At 36.9% G+C, this 17,064-nt stretch overlaps 1 protein-coding gene across 7 annotated transcripts in view; it reads left to right on the top strand.

Moving 5' to 3' along the window:
• The window catches only part of LOC115952900 (valine--tRNA ligase, chloroplastic/mitochondrial 2), a 68,740-nt gene extending 53,629 nt beyond the window's left edge, over nucleotides 1-15,111 (top strand). For 4 of the 7 annotated variants that reach the window (XM_031070237.1, XM_031070241.1, XM_031070243.1 and 1 more), the window contains 6 exons: nucleotides 447-594; nucleotides 1,344-1,448; nucleotides 1,552-1,653; nucleotides 10,844-10,916; nucleotides 11,047-11,213; nucleotides 14,508-15,111. In XM_031070237.1, coding sequence (XP_030926097.1) covers nucleotides 447-594; nucleotides 1,344-1,448; nucleotides 1,552-1,653; nucleotides 10,844-10,916; nucleotides 11,047-11,213; nucleotides 14,508-14,636 — 724 coding nt within the window. In that variant the 3' untranslated portion in view covers nucleotides 14,637-15,111. Of the gene's footprint in view, nucleotides 1-446; nucleotides 595-1,343; nucleotides 1,449-1,551; nucleotides 1,654-2,119; nucleotides 2,343-10,843; nucleotides 10,917-11,046; nucleotides 11,214-14,507 lie in introns of those variants that run through there. The other 3 variants (XM_031070242.1, XM_031070239.1, XM_031070238.1) reach the window with 3 other exon arrangements.
• The last annotated feature ends 1,953 nt before the right edge of the window (nucleotides 15,112-17,064 follow it).

Raw genomic sequence — 17,064 nt, 5'->3', positions numbered from 1 at the left:
TATTTTATTTTTCTGATGTGTATTTTTTTCGCACCTAAGCACTGATGTGGCCAATTTAGACACATCTTATTTAATCTTTTAATATAAGATGTGCCAATTGTGTAATCCGTTTGCCACATGGACATTTTCCGTTGGTGAGTTAATGGTAGGGGCCAAATTTATTGCTACCAAAATGTAGGGATCAAATTGACTGACCCCAAAATGTAGGACCAAAATAGTATTTTCGTCTCAGTTTTTAAACTAAATTTTATGACAAGAAATAAAAAAACATTTTTGGTGGTCAGGATGATGGTTGCTAAGGGACCATTATGTTTTTGTAGGTTGGTATAAGCCTAGTATCGTGAAGTGATCATAAAATTTCTGATAAAAGCCTGTTGTGTGTTGTATTGCATGACTGGCTTTTTTAACTTTCTTTTTAGCCACAGTTCACTTCTGCATTTTTTCAGGTATATTGAGGCAAGTAAAGCTCGCCTTTATAACTCCAGGGGTCATTCAGATTCATCAGTAGCACAGGCAGTCCTGTTGTATATCTTTGAGAACATACTAAAATTGCTGCATCCATTCATGCCTTTCGTAACTGAGGAATTATGGCAGGTAAATGTTTTCTCTAATATTTCAACACTTGTGTTGAATTTAACTTTGCAGGCTATAAGTGTTTTAGTTGCTCTTTAATGTTTAAATGTTATGTTTGGATAGATATCTGTTGAGGTTTGTTTGAACTCAGGTATGGTGTTGGGTATGATTTCAGCATTGGAATGGGTATGTGTAGATGTGTCTGGCCCGTGTGGTGCCTACAATTTAGGATGCAGGGACTGCTGAAAACAGGATTGAAAATTTTCATTTGGGTTTGGAGAAAAATAAGGAAAAAAAAATAATACAGCCCAGTTATTTTGACTTTTCAAATATCCAAACTGCAACTTTTGCGCCTTTTTTTTGTCTTTTTCTCGGGTTTTTTGGTAAACCCAAATATCCAAATTAATAATTCTAGTGCGTATGACAGGCCCAAATATTGTGATTAGTGACTAGAGTCCATATGGAGACCCAAGAGGGGAGGAAAAAAAAAAAAAAAAAAAAAACCCAAGGTGGGGGAGGGGGGGGTTGACATGAAGAAGCAGAAGCTCAAAAGGTAGAGTTATTAGAAAGCGTACCAAGGAAAATAGTGCTATGTAGTACCAATTGTATTATCAAGATGGTCTTTAAAGAATTCTAGAAATGAATAAGAAAAAAGAAACAAATAGGTAACGTAGATGAAAAGTATGAAGAAGAAGAAATGAACTAAAACTATATAGCAACAAATATATGATGATAGTTTTGTGGAATTTTTTAATCTCTTCTATAAACAGGCACTCCCTCAAAGGAAAGAAGCTCTTATGGTCTCTCATTGGCCACAGACATCACTTCCAAGACATGCCAACTCCATTAAAAAGTTCGAAAATTTTCAAGCTTTAGTGAGTATATCCATTCTTGTTTCTCCCTCAAAACGTAACAAGCAACCTGCTTTTTTAAAATGTGAAGTGCTTTCATTCAATTTTTGTTCATTATGGTGTTTAGACTAGAGCAATCCGGAATGCTCGTGCTGAATATTCTGTTGAGCCAGGGAAGCGTATATCTGCATCCATTGTTGCAAGTGAAGAAGTCATCCAATATATATCTGTAAGTGTTGTCCATTTGTCTAGCCATGGTCTTGCATAATAAAATGTTGCGGTCCTAGATCTGCATAATATTTTTTTATCATAGATGATTGTTGGGAAGAGATTGGACCTTATATATATATACACAGACACACTCACACATGCACATAAGTTTTGGCTCTATGGGGAAGGAATTGGGATTGAGAGTTGGAGTCTGGATAATTTCTTGGATATGTTTTATTCTAATTTCCCTCGTAGATGAGGAGAAGATCATATAGTGTAGAAACCAGTAAAGGCCATAAAGTTTGAAGTTCACAGTTCACTCTTATTATGAAGCTTTGAGGGGTGCCATAGGGGTCAGCTTTCCTTGGAGAAGTGTCTTGGGTGCTAAGGTGCCTAGAAATGTTGCTTTCTTCTCATGGACAGATTTAGACTCAATTTTGACAGTGGGTGGTCTTTGGGAATGTAATATGTTTATTGTTGATTAGTGTCGAATGTGCAAGAAAAGTGGGGAATCAACGGAAGTTACTCCATTGTTTGATGGCTATATATATTTGGTGTTTCCTGCGGATGCTATTTGGAGTTTTGTTGAGGATGATGGTTCAAATGCTAAGCTCTTGGAAAGGAAGTTCTTAGCTAGTAAGCACTTGCACAGCTATGGGTGCAGATACAGTATGGTGATGCGGCAATTTTTGAAAAAGTAGGATACGGGTGTGGTGGGAATATTTATATTAATTAATTATTAAATATATTTTTATTTTTATTTTCTATATATTGCTAAGCATTTTTTTTTTTCATATAATGGTAAACATATATCAACTTAAGAGCAATAGTAGATAATAAAGTGAATAACCATTACATGATATTCTAAAATTAGAATACAAGATTAAAAGTTTGAAACTAAAAATAAATAAAAGATAAGTGTTCAAGACAATCACACTTCATTATCTTCAACATGAATAGCTTCACTACAAACTTCACTTTCACTAATAGCAACACTACTAGTAGCATTCCCAATAAGATTGGCCTCCAATTGTAGCTCATCAAGTGTAAGGGTAGCAATCTCAAGAATTCCAACCCCTCCATGTATGTCATTCTCATTCTAAGTATCTCTTGCAATATTTCACTACTTTGTTGCTACAAGGGCATACTCCTCATGGTGAGTTGACAAAATTCAAAGATTAGACTACACAAATACCAAATCCTCAGCATGTGCAAGAGCCTTTTTTTTTCCTTGTTAAAGAATGAATGAATTTGTATATGCTCCACTTCCTCTCAGCACATGAGGATGAACAAGGTTGTCCAAGAAGTTTAAAGGCAAGGGTTTGAAGCCTTGGAAATGAAGACCCATGGTATTACCACCAAACCAAGGGATCTAAGAGCTACCTATCCTTCAAGGCATCTGGTGAAGGAAACCTCCCCACTAAAAATGTACCTAACTCAACTTTCACCACTGTTAATTCATACTCATCTTCAAAGTATCGCTCCAAACACTTGCTCCTTTTTAAAAAAATTTCATGATCTTAATGTGGAGGGAGATTCTTTGGATTCTCTGAAAGTGATTCAACAGAATAATACCCAGTTAAAAACAAAAAAACAAAAATGGAAGATGAAGTTAAAAAAAAAATTAAAAAAAAATAAAACAAAAATGGAAGATGAAGCAATCCTTTTACTAGAAGAGGGAATTAAGGAAATTAAAAAAATGAAGATACTTACTTAGGAATTAAGGAACAAGCTAGGCAATGTAGTGGTGTACAATATCGATCAATGAGTATATCATACGCCACATTAACAAAATGAGCAATACTAATGTTCTTGCAAGCCTTCATGCCAACACATTTTCTATCATTGAATCTCACATTTCATACACAAGATGAAAACAAGGTTTATTTGTGTCAGCTGCTCAAAGCATATCATAAATAGTAAATAGGTGTTGTGAATTCAATGATATAATCAACAACATCCCACCATAATGTAGGGATTCTAAGGGGGCTGCTGTTAGGCTTAGAATTGATTAAGGGAAATGAGAGTTGCTTAGAACAGTGAACAAGGTATGACAAAACCTTCTTAAGAGAAATCCATATCTTGAAAATAGCACTAGGCTAATCTATGTAATTGCATTCAAAACTAATCACAAAGTAACTACAATGTGGTACTTATACTAGTTGTTTGGTATTGGAGCCTTCTAGATGCTTGACAATGTCTAAATCCTAATGGCTAATGCTTAAGCAATCATCTAACTAACTATTTACAAGAGGATTAGGATGCAACAACTTGAAATGCCCTGCATCTAGAAGCACTTGACCTCAAGTGCTCTTGGTTGCCACAAGATTTGTATGAATTTTTAGCCTTCTAGGATGATGCAGTTGCGTTGTGTAATGAGTTTTCTACTGTTTGCAGCACACAAAAGGCTGCTGCTTCTGCACAGCGAAGTCCCACACAACTGAACCAACCTTCATCTTGACCATTGGCTTGGGGTTTACTTTCCTCTTCTTTGGTTGCAAATAGTAGGGATGTACCATCTTGTACATAATGTGTGCGCTACACCTTCTACCATGGGTAGTTTTCCTATCATGTTGACATGGCCTTCCACTTGCAAGTAAGAGATGACAAACATTCATGGTCTTCTTATAATAAAGAACACAATCTTGAAAGCTATTGATTGATAAGAACCCTCTTGAAACTCTAACTTCACCTCCTTCTTCCTCTATATTAGCATCTACTTCTTCTTCCACAAATGGATCATACACTAGTTCTTGAATGTATTCCTTCACTTTATTGCTTTCATTCGGCAATACGCAATCCCTTCCACCATCAAGGATTTTCCTTCCAACTGCATGGCTGACTTGCACTTGTTAGGGGCTTCATAGACTTGTCCTCCACAATTGTAACACTTGAAATTCCATTCCTTGTGCCATGCTTGCATGCAATAGCTGCCTTTGGTAGACCAGGTACCGCATTAACAATAAAACACTTTGCTGCATTTTCCTTGTCCTTCTTGGTCTGCCAATAATCATTCTTGGTTGGCCAAGATTGCTGCCAAGGACTTGCACTTGCTGGTACTTGGTTTCTTGAGGCTTCCTATGCAAATTTTGGAAAGGCAGGAATTGCTTTTGTAATTGTCTCTTCATTTTGAACCATTCTTGCACCTTTCCTTTTCTCATTCTCACTCTTTGGACCTGCAATTGCCTCCACCAAACAAATGCCCTGCCCTTGAGTTTATTTGCTACCAATTTCACCTTCTTGTAGTATGGTACCTCATGGAAATCAAAGATTGTTTTCACTTGGTTAATCCAGTCCACAAAATCTTCATGATTAAAGCAACCATAGAACTCAGATAACTCAATCTTGAAGTTGGATTCCCACTTTTGCTCATGATCCCCTGGTTGCAGAACAGGAATTTTCCTTCCATGTCATATCCTTGGGCTTTGGGCAAAAGGATCCTCATAGCTTTCTTCATTTGATGCCTCACTTCCACGATATCACGGTTGTTTGGCTGCTGTATTTCGTCCCTTTTAACCTACTCAGTCAAGGCATGGATTTGTCTCCTCAACGCTTCCACTTCTTATTCTAAGGCAAAGTGCTGCTCCAAAACTTCTGGATCATTGGCTGCATGAGTCTCCAAGGCTGCCTTTGGAACCACTACTTTCATCCCTTTGTCCTTCCTTTCCTTCTCAAACACCATCGTTCACTACCAATTGGCTCTGACACCAATTTAATGCAGGGATTCTAAGGGGGCTGCTGTTTAGGCTTAGAATTGATTAAGGGAAATGAGAGTTGCTTAGAACAGTGAACAAGGTGTGACAAACCTTCTTAAGAAAAATCCATCTCTTGAAAATAGTACTAGGCTAATCTATGTAATTGCATTCAAAACTAATCACAAAGTAACTACAATGTGGTACTTATACTAGTTGTTTGGCATTGGAGCCTTCTAGATGCTTAACAAGTGTCCAAATCCTAACAGCTAATGCTTAAGCAATCGTCTAACTAACTAATTAACTAACTATTTACAAGAGGATTAGAATGCAACAACTTGAAATGCCCTACATCACACCAAGGATCACTTAAAATCAATTCTTTTACTTTTTGAGTTTTTCCAACATCATCCTCCTTATAAGATAGACCATTGGTCACTAATAACCATGGTTTGAAGGCATCTTTTTATCAACTTCAACCTTTCAAGCACAACAATATCCAAAGCAAATCTAGTCTCAACAGCAGAAAGTAGTTTTAAAGGACAAAACTCATTAAACATTGCCAACCTCATTGAATGGTTCATGATAAAAACAAGTATGAAGAATGCATCATTAGCAATACGTGTAATCCAACTAATTCCTTATTTATAACTTCATTTATTTCAGTGTTTTTTGCTACACAAATATTCTTCAAAGCTAGATTAAGAGTGTGGACAACACATGGTGTCCAAAATATCTAGGTGAACTCACCTTCAATAAGAGATCCAGCAGCTTTCATCATATTAGCATTATCAGTGATGACTTAGACAACTTTTTCATGTTCAATCTCATTTATAACATCCTTCAATAACCCAACAATATAATGCTTGTCTTTGTACTCACTTTACCCATCAATTGCCTTTATAAAAATTGGACCCCCATCTGATGTAGCCATAAAATTAATAAGAGGCCTACTCTGTGGGTCTATCCACCCATCAAAAACTAAACTTACACCATTCGCAATCCAAGTGTCCCTAATTGGTTTCAAAAGCCTTTCACCATTAGCTCTTTCTTTTTGCAAAAGTGTTGTTCTTAATGCATTGTACCCAAGAGGAACATAACTTGGTATGTTATGGGTAGCTGCATATGCATAGGGATTACGATAATTTGGGTTCCTTGCAAAGTGAAATGGAAGCCCACTGGTATAGAACATCCTAGCAATTGTCCAATTCAACTTTAGCAGCATTCTGGAATACTTTCTCCAAAGGAGATTAACATTCACCTTCTTCTTCTTACCATCCTACATTGCATCCGAAAACTACTACTGCTCCCTTCTGACGCAGAACAATCAGAACAAAACTGAAACAACAATAAATAAAGAGATATGACCTAAGATTTAGCACCTAGGCCTTGCTTGGAGTCAGCACCAAGCGGGGAAACCACTAGGATTCAACACCTAGGATAGACTTCGAGTCAGCACCAAACCAAAGAAAGACCAAACGGCCATTTTTTCATTCATCAAAATATCAACTATCTTCTCAAGGAGTACAATAGGTTGCTTATAAAGGATAACTAAACCCTAATTTTAATTGGCTAGGAAACCCTAATTGCCTTATTACGAAAATAACCTTGCTTCCAAATTAAAATACTAATAGGACCTAAAACATAAAAATGCAATTGACTTGCAAATATAAATAATAATTTTCTTGCATCAGTACCACAAGAATTCGTTAATGTTGATCTCACCTTGTTGTCCCAGAGCCGCCACCAACAGCCATCACAAGACCGCCGATGTCGCAACAAATAACTAGTCCACCAACCCCATATCAGAGGTAAACTGATAGTCCCATCTGAGTTCTTTCTTCCTAGCAGCACTAGCGTCCTATTTCACTCTCAATACACACTTGTTTCATCCCATAAAAGAATACGAACCCAACTTGCCAACCGGACAGCTTTTAACCAAACCAGTTACCAGCCTTTTAAAAAAAAGACTCAACCCATTTTTTTTAACAAGCCCCCAACCCACCTTTTACAACATCAGCTTTCTTTTTTTTTTAAAAGTACAAGACCCAGCCCACGAAATCCCAACCTGTCAACCAGCCCAGTCCCAGCAACTATTTGAGAGTAGTTCTAGAAGCCTATTCCATGATAATCACAGCAACCTGTGCACATCTAGTGTTCTTCTACTTCTCAGAAATTTTCCATATCGGTGTTTTGTGACTCCAAGTCTGAGCTGAAAATGACTGCCTTTGATAGAGAATTTGAGAAGGAGATTAAGACGACTGGGAATACACTCCTTAACCCTCCTTCCTCCATTGATGATCTCCTCACTCTTCTTGATAAAGTTGAAAATTTGTTAGCATATGTGGAGCAAGAACCATCCAAATCAATGAGAGATGCTCTTTTACCCTCAGTGAAGGCACTAATCACTAATAAACTTTTGCGACATGCTGAAATGGATGTGAAGGTTTCAATTTTATCTTGTATTATTGAGATTACAAGGATAACAGCACCAAATGCCCCATATAAGGATGAGCAAATGAAAGAAATATTTCAATTGATTTTGGCAGCATTTGATAATATGTCTCATGTGTCTACTCGCTCTTGTAAGAAGGTGGTTTCAATTCTTGATACCATTGCAAAGGTCAAGTTATGCTTGGTGATGCTAGATCTTGAGTGTGATGCATTGGTTGTTGAGATGTTTCAAAGTTTCTTGAAAATAATTAGGTCCAACCATCCACCTGCTGTACTTTCAGCCATAGAAACAATTATGAATCTGGTCATAGATGAAAGTGAAGACATTTCCTTGGAACTTCTCAGTTCACTTTTTGCTATGGTAAGGAAGGCAAATCAAAATGTTTCACCTATTTCGTGGACATTGGGGGAGCAAATAATCACTAGGATTAATGCCCAACTAGAAAAGATAATGGCACCCACTCAAAAACTACCCAGCAAGCTTGAGGGTGCACATGATGTGAAAGTTGAAGTTGTTGAACGTGCTTCTAATCCACCCTCCACAATCCTTGAAGATCTACATCTTGGTGAAGTCGAAAAGGTTGAAACCACAGTGCTTCCTATGGTTCATAAGGTTCAAGAAGAGATTATACTGATTCCACACATTGATTTTGTTATTCCAAATGAGTTTGATGTGGTGGAATTCAAGGTTTTTCTTTTCCCTATGCTCCCTAAGGTGATTTCAGACTTGAAGCAAGTGTTATTTGTCAGCGTCCTAATCCTTCCATGCTTTAAAACTCAAGGTTGAGTTTTCTCCAATCAGAGGGGAATGATGCGGGAGATGCAAGAAAATTATTATTTAATATTATTTATGTTTGCAAGTCAATTGTATTTTAATGTTTTAGTTCCTATTAGTTTATTGGGCTATTAGTATTTTAATTTGGAAGCAAGGTTATTTTCGTAATAAGGCAATTAGGGTTTCCTAGCCAATTAGAATTAGGATTTAGCAATCTTTTATATGCAACCTATTGTACTTCTTGAGGAGATAGTTGATATTCTAATGAATGAAAAAATGGCCGTTTGGTCTCTTTTGGTCTGGTGCTAACTCCAGGTCTACCCTAGGTGCTGACTCTTAGGACATATCTCTTTATTTTATTGTTGTTTCAATTTTGTCTTGGTTGTCCTGAGTCACCTTCTCATTCCCAATATGAGGTAAGAGGCCCATGGAAGGGGGGGGGGGGGGTAAGGGAATTTGAAGTTTTTTTATCATTCTCTATCCTAATTTTCTTAACCTCGTCTTGCAATTTTTGCATTAAATTTATGCTCTAGTGTCACTTTTGAACACACTCTAATACCATGACCAATAATTTAAATAAATGAGCCTTAACCCTAGAATAGGATCCTGTGAACAGCATACCACAATAGTTGCACTTAAAAGATGTGTTTCTACTTGTTCCAGAACCACTAGCTTTTTCCAATTTAGTAACATATATCCAAAGATGAGCTTCATTCGAACATAATGAGCTAGTAGCCTCCATTAAAAATTAAGTACCTACAAATATTTTGAAAATTTTATAATAACTAAATAAGCGATCAACATAATTTTTTTCAATTAAGTAATCAACTCAACAATTCAACCTTCAAGCAAGGAAATAACCTAGGAAAGCAACTCATGAACTCAAGCAAGGAAAATAGAGGGAGATTGAGCGAAAGTGAGAGTGAGCCAAAGAGAGAGATTGATCGAGCAATAGAAAGAGAGAAAGAGAAAGCAACAGAAAACGTACCTTCGACCATTGGCCTTTGCTTTCACCGATGTACTTCACTGCATTCGTCAATAGACTTTGCTGCTTTTGCTGTAGGACAGAGACCAAGAGTGAAGTGAGAGAAGGAGAGGGATTGGGAGAGAGATTTGAGATTTAGGTTTAGCATTTTAGGTTTTGGACTTTTGTTTTGAAGTTCTGCCCCGCAAACGCACCGTTTCAGGCTTGTATTGTAAATTAAGTCTTTTTTTTATTTAATTTGTCACAAGCCAAAAAAAAAAAAGTCTGGGACGCGTGCAGCCGTGTCCCAGCTGCACGCCGTGTTGCGTTCACGTCCAACACGGTTACGGCAACCATTTAGCCATAGCCGTGCTTTCCAGATTCTTAGATCCATAAAGATTCTAAAGCTTGGAATGCAGCTCCTTTGTGCGTCTTGTGGACAATTGGGCATGAGCAAAATAGTAGAAATTCTATTAGAATTGAATGGCCAATCTATAAGATCAAGCAATCTTTTTTATGATATTTTTTATAATTAGATGATAGTGTTAAAATTCATTCTTGTTTAGTTTTAAAATTCCTAGACACTCTAAATGTGAAATTGTAATTCCTACAGCTATTTTATTTATCATAAAAGAGGTCAAACCTTGAGGCAATGGAAAGTGTTCCTTCAAGCAATGTGGTGGGTTCAAGTTTTTGGAATGAGCCTCTCCAAAAATGGGGGGTGAGGCACCAACCATCTCTCCCAAATTCCATGGAACCCTTGTGCATGTGTATGATGACTATATATGATTTTTGTGGGATCTTGGAGTCCAAGAGCAGAACATTCAGATATGGTTTTTAGTTACAAATGCTTGTCTGATCCTTGTGTGCTTTTTGTGAATGAGGAAAGGAAACAATTTACTGCATGAAGAAGTTGCTATTTGATTTGTCATATATAAACCTCCAGTCATCCTAATGTTCTCGAGATATCCGTGATTGAGTTAGGTTGATAACCTGGTAATCAATCTTTGGACATTGGGGGATTTGGATTTACTTTCTCTTTGTAGCCTGACAAATCTTTTTACCATGTTCTTTCTGATTTTCATACTTTTTGAATTTGATCCATCTCCGTATTGTTGTCTTGGATCTGGTGTATGCTGGTCTCTTGTTGAAATAGAAATCCTGGTATTATGCTTCTGTCAGTTAGCCATGTGAGCCATCCAATTGACCCTGTTTGATAACCTGGTAGTCATTAGAGGTTACTTGGATCACAAGGCACTTGGTAGTGTGACTTTTCATTAGTCTTCCACAGATGTTCATTTACGTATGTATTTGTGTTATGCAGGAAGAAAAGGAGGTTTTAGCACTTCTCTCCCGGCTAGATGCACAAAATGTCCATTTTACAAATTCTCCTCCAGGCATGTTATCTTCCAAATATTGTTTTCCCCTTGGCCAAGAGCTGGATAAGTACTTTATAAGTTTTTTGGCCCTTTTTCTAAGACAAAGTGCTAAACCATTTTTCCCAATGGATGGAATGTAATACCTCAGGGGATGCAGAACAATCAGTCCACTTAGTAGCTGGTGAAGGACTAGAGGCGTATCTCCCTCTTGCTGATATGATTGACATCTCTGCTGAAGTTGAACGTCTTTCTAGGCGCCTTTCAAAGATGCAGACTGAGTATGATAGACTTAAAGCACGCCTAAGCTCTCCTAAAGTATGAACTTTTTTACTTATTGTTAATGCCCTTCACTTTTATATGCATCAGCTCAAAGTGCTAAACTAATAAAGGCACTAGAATTAAATTACCAGTGCAGTATGCTACTGCATGCACGATACAGACACATCATGCTTTTTCTTTCTTATCATCATTTCAAATTCCTATCTTTATTGAAGAGAAGAAATGAGAAAAGTCAAAAGCTTCCAAATTTAATAAAGTCTTATAATTTAACATCATAATCAGACCTAGCGCTGTGTATCTGCCCATCAGTTTACCATGAAGAGAAGAACCATAAGAATTGAACTAACCACACATGGTACGGAATCCGATTAACCTCTCAAGTGACATTGGGTTCTTAGGATATTCTTTGGCTTGCCTTCTCCTGATGTAGGACGAATTAAGGAATTTGTCTGTGTATTCGAGAGAGAAAATAGGGCTGTTTAGGGGCTTTGTGAACGGTTCTCATGAACAGTAACTTTAGAAAGAAAGAAGAGAGGAGAAAGAACCAACAAAGGCCAATGTGCATGTTGCACAAAACACTCAATTTTATTAATCAACTCATTCCACCTCCTTGAATACATTGAGCACAATATATATAAAGACTCTTATACTAGCATTAAAAGGATTTCAATTATTATAGGACTACTAATAAAGCCTAATAAATACTATACTTGTACCCAAAGAAAATAAACCTAGAATGCCCTAGAAAATTCTAGACCAAACCAACTTACCAAAATACCCTTAATTCGTAGGTATTACGGAAATTACAGATTTTCCCCTATGGATATTGCTATTCATATTGTGAGGCTTCAAAGGAATTTTCTATGGGGTGGGATAGATGAGTCTTCTAAATTCCAGCTAGTAAAATGGGCCCAGGTTTGTTCTCCCCTGCAATTTGGCGGTTTGGGTGTTAGAATCTTGAGAGCCTTCAATCAAGCTTTGTTGGGATAATGGTTGTGGAGATATGGAAGAGAGACAACCCATCTCTGGAGGCGTGTTATTGAGACTAAATATGAGAATGATTGGGGAGGTTGGTGTACAAAGGAAGTCTCTAATCCTTATGGTGTTAGTCTTTGGAGAACCATAAGACAAGGCCGGCCAGCCTTTTCAAAATCTATTCAATTCAAGGTTGGTGTTGGCGACAGAATTAAATTTTGGCATCATGTCTGGTGTGGGAGCTGTACTCTCCAAGAGGCCTTTCCGGAACTCTATAATATTAGTTGTAATAAGGAGTCTTCCATTGCAGATGTTATGCACTTTCCTAACCAAAGGCTTCACTGGGATCTTCTTTTTTCTAGAGCTCCCCAAGATTGGGGAACTAAACATTTTTACACTTTTCTAGATCTTATCAATTTATTGCCCCTTAATGGTGAAGGTCAGGACAAATTTTGTTGGAAACCAACAAGGAATAAGAATTTTAAAGTGAGTGAGTTCTATCTCTCCCTTTCCTCTACTCGACATTTCTTTCCCTTGGAAACCTGTATGGCGTTCAAAGGTCCTTCCTAGGGTTGCTTTCTTCTCGTGGACTGCCTCATTAGGTAAGATTTTGACTACTGAAAATTTATGGTATAAAGATGTCACAGTTGTTGATTGGTGCTATATGTGTAAAAAGAGTGGGGAATCGGTGAATCACCTTCTCCTTCATTGTCCTATTGCTTATGATTTATGGTCTATGGTGTGGGCTCTTTTTGGTCTTCAATGGGTTATGCCGCATGGTGTCTCTGATTTATTTTCAAGTTGGCAAGGTTCCTTGGGTGGGCATCGGAGCATTGATTTATGGAGGGCTGTCCCTCATTGTGTCCTATGGTGTATTTGGCAAGAGCGGAACTCAAGATGTTTCGAAGGGAAGGAGCGGTCTACTTCAGATCTTAAATCTCTTCTTCTTCATACCTTGCTAGAGTGGAGTTCTTCCTTTAATCTTTTCCCTTGTTCTAATTTTTTAGTAATAATTGATCTTTGAAATTTATGTGTTTGATGTACTGTTTTCCTTGTTCACCCCTGGTGTACCTGGGCTTCTTTTTAATACAATTCCGTTATTTATCAAAAAATAAAATAAAATTGACCATAACTCATAAAATAAAACCCAAATGAAAAACTGTTTTAACCCTAAAAGACTCATACCTAGACCATCAAAATCCCATGACCTTCACTTTAACTGGACTTCACATGTGGACTCCATAAAATAATTTTTGAATAGGCGAATTTGCAAAGTAATGCAAAATTAATCTTCCATGGCTTCATCATCTCCCACCACTGTTAACTGTTCAGCTGTTCCTGGGAAGTGACAGACACAAGGGACTTGTCTGTTTCTTCTGTTTACTGCAAAGACATTCCAGGGTGTAAGACAACCACCTCACGATTATGAGCACTACTTTGGCTAACTGACCATTCTGTATAATCTCTTCTGTTTTGGTGACCTTTTAAAGGTGTAGGTCACACCATATGGGGTGGTATGTGCTATACACTCTGAAAACTTGAAACATGTTGCTGAAGTTTGAAATAGGAATTAGGTTATGTAGATAATTTTTGGGAATTACCTTGGATCTAGAAGGCCTTGATAAGCCTTCAGGTTATCTACAATCACTGAGAAAATTAAACACGGTGCTAAACTAATACTGTACTACGAAAGGATACATAATGGAGGAGACTAATTCCAATTTGGGCTACTTTTGAGTTTTGGCTGGGTTTAACTATTTTAAGGTTAATCCATATACACCTAAAACATTGTTGATTATTTTATTTTTTTTGTGAGCAAGCTAAAAAATCCTAGTTTGAAACAATTGGCATAGTGGGATGCACTGCTCGGACTTCCATCTGGGTTATCTCTTTCACTATAAAAAGGGAGGAAACAAGGTGGCTGCCACCTAGTTAAATCACTTAAATTACTTAATGCATTCTGCATATTTTCTTGGCATCAGCTATTAGCTGGTGGGTCCACTTAGCCAAATTCTTTCTAGATTGAATGTTATATCTCTTATAGCCAATTCATTTATTTATGTTTTTCTGCCTATTCTCCAAATTATAAATGGAGGACCCCTTTCCTTTCATTCCCCAGAAGTCTAAACGGCTAATATTTTTTATTTTGCTTTTAATGAGCTAGGAATTGATCATTTTCCACTAGGACGCTATCACCCATCTTCAATATGTACTATGGAGAATGTTGCTATGCTATAGCAAGGTGGAATATGGGGAATGAACCAATTTATATCACATCAACTCAGTTGTCATGGTGTTTTCCCCGTCATAAATATTGTGGTGTGTCTCTTACAATTTCTATCTTGCTCTCTACAGTTTGTGGAGAAAGCACCGGAGGATGTTGTCCATGGGGTCCAAGAAAAAGCAGCAGAAGCAGAAGAGAAAATAATTCTCACCAAAAACCGGCTAGCTCTTCTCAAATCAAGTGTTCTATTCACAAAATAGGCTTCATTAGTGACTGAATTATGTCTTTTGAGCCTGAATCCTCTTGGCAGCATTGTCACTGGATATATCTCATTGCTTGTTCAAACTCTAGTTTCTATCTGTTCAAGATTGAAGATTAACACCCTCTTCATCATTTAAGCGTTTGGCAGCTACGGATGTGACAAGCTCCATACAAATATTAGAAAGTCTGCATTAATGAAAGCTTCTATACCTTGCTTCACATACGAGTTAAAACCAGTGGATAATTGGTTGTGATGGGATGTCTACACATTCTTCGTTCCTGTAGTTCCAAAGTTGTGGCCATGGCCATGTCAATGTACAGTTAATTCACTTCGCAACATTTTAATATACTAGTCGATGACTTGATATCCTGCGTGGTGCATTTTCAAAAAATTTGTAAGAAATAATCGTATTAGAGTTCATCAATACTCTTCTTTTTAGTCATGATTACATTACGAAGTTTGCTTAAATTCAACTAAACCCTTGTTCCAGCCAATTTTTTGATTCCAAAGCTTGGTATCATCTGTCATGTAGTGCTTTATCATGAATTGTAAGTAAGGGAAGGGAGAAAAATACATTTTCAATATTTTAAGAATGCATAGACCTCAGCATCAAAGAAAAAAAGAACCACTGTCCACGTCAATATTTAATATATATATATATATATAAAAAATAAAAAAAAAGAGCACCCCTATAAAACTTTCAAATCTTCATAATACACAAAACATTTTATAAATTTACATAATATGCACAAATTCAATAATTATAAAATTGAAGCCAGAATAAGGGCTACATAAAGAATTAGATTTGAGCACATAGATTTGCAAGATATCAATTTTCAAATTTAAATTTGCATATGTTTCACAAATATTAGCAATTGTTATAATGAAACATTAAAGTTTGGTTATTCCAGTTACACCCGCATGAATGAAAGTTGGAAAGTAAGAAAATGACATTCTAATATTAGTAATGAGATGCTTTAGATTGTAACCTTTGTATAAATGATTGTAGCTATTTTTCCCAAAACAATAAAAATGAAAAGAATTCTAATATTAGTAATGAGATGCTTTAGATTGTAACCTTTGTATAAATGATTGTAGCTATTTTTCCCAAAACAATAAAAATGAAAAGAAACCTGGTACAGCGTTTTGCTACCCTATTTTCTAGTAGGGGATTAAAAGGGAATTCGATTAACTAAACAAACAATGATTTATAAGCTGTAAGTATAGTCTCTACAAACAATGTGATAGGATAATATCTTTTTCGCCCAGTGGTATAGCTTATCAAAACGGATTTTTTAAAAAACTAACTACAAAACCCAAACAATATCATTAGTTAGCAAACGTTTCAAACTAATTTCATTTATAACAATTCGAGCTCAGTGGACTCGATTTAGGAAAAACTGAGGTGGAGAAAACATGGAAATCGAGTTCAACGAACTCGGTTTCCATGTACAGAAACCGAGTTCAATGAACTCGATTTCCATGTATGGAAAACGAGTTCATTGAACTTGTTTTCATTGGACTCGGGTGATCGGAAGATGAAAAACTAGTGCCATGGTTTGGCTGCGTTTGCAGAAGATGGACTGGGTTTGCTGCGTCTGCAAAAGATGGACCTTATCAGATCGTCTTCTTATCTGATCGTGCTCAGAGAGCTTGTTGTTGGCAAATCAATTTCTTGTGGGTACATGATCGTTTTCCATGATCGTTTTTCATGGAAATCGAGTTCATTGAACTCGGTTTCTGTACATGGAAACCGAGTTCATTGAACTCGATTTCTGTACATGGAAACCGAGTTCGTTGAACTCGATTTCCATGTTTTCTCCACCTCAGTTTTTCCTAAATCAAGTCCATTGAGCTTGAATTGTTATAAACGAAATTAGTTTGAAACGTTTGCTAACTAATGATATTGTTTGGGTTTTGTAGTTAGTTTTTTTTAAAATCCTATCAAAACACCATTAAATATAAGTTATTCCAGTTACACCCACATAAATGAAAGTCGGAAAGTATGAAAAATGTCATATTCTAATTGTGTGGGACGTATATGTGGCACCCGAGAGCCCAATGAACAAGAATTGGGCTTTGGATATGAGCCCACTACAGCTAATTTATTTAGGGCAAAGGCAGACCAACGCATGGATTTCTCGTCCTATGGTCTAATGCTAGGAAACATGAATCGGACAAAAATCAATGAAAGGATTTGGATGGGAAAAATTAGTCTTGTATTGATGTTTCCTCGGTTGACCGAGGAAGATGATATACAGCTTTACAACACAAGTCCTAGCAATTTTTTCCTTAGCCTCCTTTATCATTCATCAAGATCCCTATTAATGGGGTATTCCTTTCCTTTTATAGCTATCTACCCTTGATCCTGACCCTCCAGCTATAGGGTAGCAATTTCCCCCAAACACTTGTCTCATCCCTCCATT

The sequence above is a fragment of the Quercus lobata genome, chromosome 7, assembly GCF_001633185.2.
Source record: "Quercus lobata isolate SW786 chromosome 7, ValleyOak3.0 Primary Assembly, whole genome shotgun sequence".
NCBI classification, from domain to species: Eukaryota; Viridiplantae; Streptophyta; class Magnoliopsida; order Fagales; family Fagaceae; genus Quercus; species Quercus lobata.
Note: the sequence above shows the minus strand (reverse complement) of the source record. Positions and strands in the feature narration are given on the sequence as shown.